This window comes from Protomyctophum parallelum, assembly GCF_964188405.1.
Source record: "Protomyctophum parallelum genome assembly, chromosome: 9".
In the NCBI taxonomy this organism is placed as follows: domain Eukaryota; kingdom Metazoa; phylum Chordata; class Actinopteri; order Myctophiformes; family Myctophidae; genus Protomyctophum; species Protomyctophum parallelum.
Genome location: NC_139706.1, coordinates 39,918,172 through 39,924,171, shown reverse-complemented (window position 1 = coordinate 39,924,171; position 6,000 = coordinate 39,918,172). Strand labels below are relative to the sequence as shown.

Here is a 6,000-nt window from a genome sequence, read left to right as displayed (position 1 = left end):
TAAATCGATAAATCGATTTTTTGATGAATGCCCTAGTGTGTGTGCGTGTGTGTGTGTGTGTGTGTGTGTGTGTGTGTGTGTGTGTGTGTGTGTGTGTGTGCGTGCGTGTGTGTGTGTGTGTGTAGGGTTTAAGTGGTTAAATAGGTGAATGCTGACAAAAACTGGAGCGCCACATGCGGTGAATTTATGTGTACTGGTGTTGATATGGGCCCAGGTATAGGACAGGGCAGGACAGCTCAGTCAATATCTGCAGGCCCGCAGTATACCTCCTTTTATTGAATTGCTGCAATTTCATAGCCCTGTTGTTTCCCCAAGTCATATTATAGTACTTTTACAACCTGCCCGAGGAACGCAGGCCTGTCAGTACAATCCACAAAGTCAATTTAGCTCTGTGAGAGTACAAATGGAATCAAATGCCTCCGCAAGACTTCGGATTGTACAGTGCAACGTAGACTGTATCCTCTTTTAAAAGCCTTTTAAAAGAGTGGCTTACTTATAATGTGTACTTATTTATTTATTTCTGAGAGAGGGGGGGGGGGGGGGGGGGGTGACAATACATGGAGAGGAAGAGATGGCAGGGGGGGACAGCAGACCAGCTACTTTTGACTGTCATCTTGGTGTGAGGAATGCAGAGACACATCCCAGCCCACCAGTCTCCTACACTCTGAACGCTCTGAAGTACGACCCTGTGTGTGTGTGTGTGTGTGTGTGTCCGCGCGTCCTTGTTACATGGTGTGACAGTCTGAGTCAGGAGGGAGAAAGGTCATTAGTTTGTCCGCTAGCAAAGGGTGACTGCCAATGACAGGACAGTGCTTGCATGCTTTGATGTTTTACAATATTTTCTCCCTCTCCCTCCTCCTCTCTCTCTCTCACACACACACACACACACACACACACGCATGTATGTGTGTGTGTGTGTGTGTGTGTGTGTGTGTGTGTGTGTGTGTGTGTGTGTGTGTGTGTGTGCAATATGCCTCCTTCTATGATGCCCTTTCATCCCATATATGTCTCTCTTACACCTGCAGATTTGCACAAATTGACACAAACACTCAGAAATGCACACATACTTTTTTCTTACAGACTCCCCTTCCCATCTCTCTCTCTCTCTATCTCTCTCTTCTTCCATCCCTCCCCTGTCTTTCAAATAAGCCCTGTTACACACGTGTGAACCCTGTGGAGTTGCCTTGACAGCTCAGCAATTAAGCCTGATAATGCTGATGTGAGAGGAAAACCTCCTATCATGGGCGCCCCGACGTTCACACAGGGAACATGATGACACTGCAAAATCACCGCTCATATTAAAACGCCACCACACATCAAACGTGACACCAATGTGAGAAAGGCAAATATGTATGTGCTGCACCGGGAAAGGTCTTTTACGAGTCACCGGGAAAGGTCTTTTACGAGTCAACCCACAGCCGTATGTTGTCGGGAAGTCGGATTTCATATAATATATTCATGGGACTGTGGTGATACGTTCCCCCCCAAAAATGCCAGCTGTTGCTGATATTAATGACAGTGCCAGAGATGTGTTTTTCACTCTCATTGCATCCAATCTGGTCTACATGAGCTTGCAATGTCTGGGTTATACTTGGTAGTTGTACTGGTGTTATGCACCAAAATAGCCGATCACAATGTCAATTAAATCAGACAGAATGAGTGGGTACAGCTCACAGTGTGTCATGATGTGAATTCTTTGTGTATTTTACAAATATTTAACAAAGTATTAACAAAACCTATGACTAAATAAAGACATTGGATCCAATTTTGTCCATATCCTGTAAAGTAACATTTTTGCGCAGCTACAGCATACAGTATCACTTAGGGAACATATTGAAAAAGGTAGAAAATCCTACATTAATCAAATATTACCCTGGGGTTTGTGGGGGCGTGCGTGTGAATTATGCATGTAAGCAAACATGTGGGATTATATGTTTGATGCTGCATGTTTTAAATATGTTGCATATCTGCATCCTGTTTTACAATACAATTATACGATTGATGGTGGTGCATTCCTCGTGCATGCGCACATCGTGCATGTGTGTTATTATTTTCTTTCTTACGCCGGGGGGCTGGTCCTTGGCGAACATTCCCCAGGTGTGATAGTTGAGGTTATGCTTGTAAGTGGGGTGCTCTGTCTCTCCAAAGCCGTACACGTACTCAGAAGACAGTCGTGTGGACACCTGGATGAACATATCTGAGAAGGTAAGCCCTGGTACAGAGGAGTCCCAACTGAGAGAGAGAGAGAGAGAGAGAGAGAGAGAGAGAGAGAGAGAGAGAGAGAATTTAGTAAGTTGCTGAAATATTTAAAATAGTGTCGATGCAATGCAATTTTTTTTTAAATAATCGATTCAATAGATTAGTTTGATTATTAGCTGTTACCATACAGTACACTAAGCACAACAAATGGGCTAAGTTCAAGTTCCTGAACCAGAACCACTCACATCTTGGTTCCTGTGCTCTTCCTGAAGACCTGTATGCCAAAGGGCTGTTTGGTGAAGGCCACCGTGTATAGTCTCTTGCCTTCATCAGTCTCTGGGGTAGGAGGGACGGACAGCGGCACTGGGACCTCATAACGCTGCTGGTTTGGATCCCACATCTGGGAAGCAGTGGTATTGTAGTTAAAGACAGGGTGCAATGCAGTGTTGATTTTGTCGACTAAAACTATAGACCTTTTTCAGCAAGTGTAAAATCTGTCATTACGACGGCATCAAGGCCAGCCAAAAAACATTTTAGTCGACTAAATCAACTGTAGAATTAGTTGACTAAAATCTTATGATATTTAGTCGACTAAAACTAAACTAAAACTAAGACATTCCACGTGACTAAAATGTGACTAAACTATATGAAAACTATTCAAGAGACTAAAACTAAAACTAAAATCAAAATTTGCTGTCAAAATCAACACTGGTGCAATGGCCTTTTGGGAATTTTATTTTGAAGTTTCCGTCTAAAACGGAAGGCTGTGTGCTTCCGAACCAATCAGAGTGTTGCATCCCTTCAGGTGTTTTGTTTTTTAACCACATAGAGCCACATAGAGCCTGCCAGCTTACTCTGAGGAATAAGTTGGGGTACCAGTAAAGTTATTTCCAATAATTTGACAGGTAAACACAGGTGAAGGTTTAATAACGTTAATTGTGGGTTTGATAAATTTTGTATTACTTTTGTTGCCGTGTACCAGCATGAAGTTAACTGTACAAGAGCTGTCCAAGCTGGGACACAGTAACACCTAAATGAAATAAACTCACAATGGTATTACCTTCAGCTGTGTTTACCCGTCAGACTGGCTATAGGCCTACTGTGAAAAGGGTCCATACTGTTATGTCTAAGAAATATGAATCTGTTTTTGCTGCACCTTTAGGAACCTACTGTGGTCCAAACAGCATTTAACCTCAAACATGCCCCCCCCCCCCCCCCCCACCACCACACATAACTTGAGAAACAACAAGAACACCGAAAAAACACAGTCCGTGGCCAAGACACACCGCTGTCTGCCTTCGTTCAAAATGTACAGTTTGTGTGTGTGTGTGTGTGTGTGTGTGTCTCACTCGGACACACAATATTCACAGAGAAACAACAACACGGACCGCGTGGTGGTAGACGCAGGGCGTACATTACATACCTTGAACTGTAGCATGTGCTCACTGTGGTACCGGATCTCCGCACGGAGTGTACTGATGTCTGGAGACCCTGGCCGGTTGATGCTTCGGTACTTGCTGTTGCGTCTGAGGTCAAAGATCATACCAGATGCAGTCTGCTTTACTGTTGTATAAGTGTAGCCATAGTCTTGAGGATAGAAACACCATGGGACCTTTTCAAGGTTTGCTGGCTGGATGGACGAGAAAGACAGAAAGAAGTAGTGGTAAATTAATATTTTATTTTTTAATATTCCTTGTTTATTCGGTTCCGGGGGGGGCCCGATCTTGCGGTCATCCCCCGGCCTGGTACCGATTTGTTCCACTACTGCCTTTTGTTTTTCTTGTTGCTATGTACAGTATATACTAGCAGCATAAATCTTTTTAACGTAAAAGGAGGGAAGTCAAACGTTATTTTTATATAGCTCGTGATGTGATTTGTGTGAATGATCAACTCTGCTGTCCCCATACCTCCCAGATGCAGCCCCTGGCATGGCACTTTGCCTCATCAGCACGCTCCTCTGGGTGACAGTCGAAGCGATGGTACTCTGTAACCACCTGGTCCCATCGCACCACGTACGTCTGACCCAGGGCCAGAGAGAGGCCTCGCAGGGAAAGAACCTGGGAAGAGTGGTGTTGGCCCGGGTGAGGACAAACAAAATTCACAGGGAGAGGAGGCAAGGGGAAAGAAAGGAGACAGATCATAGAAAATAACTAAGATTATTGAAGTGTCGCAATTGCACTTTTTTAACTGAACATAAAACATTTTCATGGGGTTAAAAACAATGTTTGAGGAAAGGAGCCTCACAGAGGGTATACATTAAACTACTTTTAAATACTTCATGACAAACTGCAAAAATACCCATTTGTTTTGAGCTTGCAGATCGGCTATTTTCACTATACATATTTATTTCTGGGGGGATTTTATGCCTTGTGCAGATTTAACAGAACACGGGGGGAGAGAGATGGGCAGTGTCACGCAGCAATAAGGCTGTCTGGATCTGGACTTAAACCCGCATTTTTTCATGGAGCCCGAGGCCTGCCCCGGCCCTACTGATTAGCATACATTTTAGGCCCGGCCCGAAATGAATTCCTAAGACTCAGAGTCAGATATTGTCCTCTAGTTTCATATTCATTTGAAAGTTCTGGCAGAAAACTTGTAGCCTATTTAATAAAATATCTCCATTTTTCCACGAGCTGCACACGGACAACATTTTCTCCGGCGAAGGGCCTGGAATGATCTCAGGGCTGAACATAGCAAAACTTCCTTTGGGAAGCACAAATGCGTGGAGCACACAATTGGCAGGTGGTGTGATTAATATTACCCCACAACAATCGCAATGCACCTGGGGCCTGTTTCACGAAACTTGGATTAACTAATCCAGGATTTAGGCCAAAGCCAGGTTTTTAAATCCTGATCTTTACAGCCTGGTTTATTACGTTCCACTAATGCCAAGCGAGGCTCGGAATTGGTGGATTTGGCGAGCCGGGATCAGCAAGCCTGGCTTAATAGACAGTCTGGCTAGGCCCAATCCCAATTGCCTCCCTCAAGCCCTGAGCCCTGGACCTTCATTGAATTTAGTGACGTCAGCTGTAAGTGCTTGAGGGTGATAGGCTCCAAGGGCTCCAAACTGGGTATAAAAGGAATGGGACAGCACTTTGCAATGTCTCACGTTGCCTTGACGACAGAAGAAACGCTGTTTTATCCCTTCTCCGTGTAAACAGGCAAAACGGTGAATCCGCAAAACTTATGACATCATGGCTCACGTTGGCTCACAGCGCATATGTTTATTACATTGATGCAGAGCCATATAATTATGATATAATGGAGTTCCTGAACAAGCCTCCCTCTTCGCCTACAAAGTGCTGCTCATCAGCGATGGTGAATGTAAAACCATGATGTAAATAAAAAGCCTCGTGATAGGCGGCAGCAGCAGCGTTTATGTAGCCTAATGTATTATAAAATATATACCACCCCGTGGCGCTTTTGCCTGTCAGTGTCAGCCCAGAGCAGTGTTGCGCCGCTTGCACTGTTTTTTGGCAAATCTAAGCTAGTAAATTTAAGACCATCTCTTCAAAATAAGAGTATCCTCTAGAGTATTGAAAAAAAGTTTAATTTGCACATTAAAACTACAAATTAAGCATTTAAATGATGCTATAAGACACACATTATGTTTCTGTGTTATTTAATTACTTATTTTTACACAGAAACATAATGTGTGTCTTTACAATAGCTGTAATGTAATAATAATAATAATAATAATGTAATGTAATCATTATTTAAATAACGACACTTTTATTCTGAAAGCAACCGGATGTCTTAAATTTGCTAGCTCTCAAACAGGAAGTTCTAGATTTGCCAAAA

General features: G+C 43.4%; 1 protein-coding gene across 1 annotated transcript in view; it reads right to left on the bottom strand.

Moving 5' to 3' along the window:
• si (sucrase-isomaltase) overlaps positions 1 to 6,000 on the bottom strand; it is a 103,013-nt gene that overhangs the window by 30,362 nt on the left and 66,651 nt on the right. Inside the window, exons 25-28 of the mRNA XM_083773327.1 lie at positions 4,107 to 4,256; positions 3,623 to 3,829; positions 2,445 to 2,599; positions 2,064 to 2,232 (exon numbers count right to left, since the gene is read on the bottom strand). Of these exons, the coding sequence (XP_083629453.1) occupies positions 2,064 to 2,232; positions 2,445 to 2,599; positions 3,623 to 3,829; positions 4,107 to 4,256 (681 nt within the window). The remainder of the gene's footprint in view (positions 1 to 2,063; positions 2,233 to 2,444; positions 2,600 to 3,622; positions 3,830 to 4,106; positions 4,257 to 6,000) is intronic.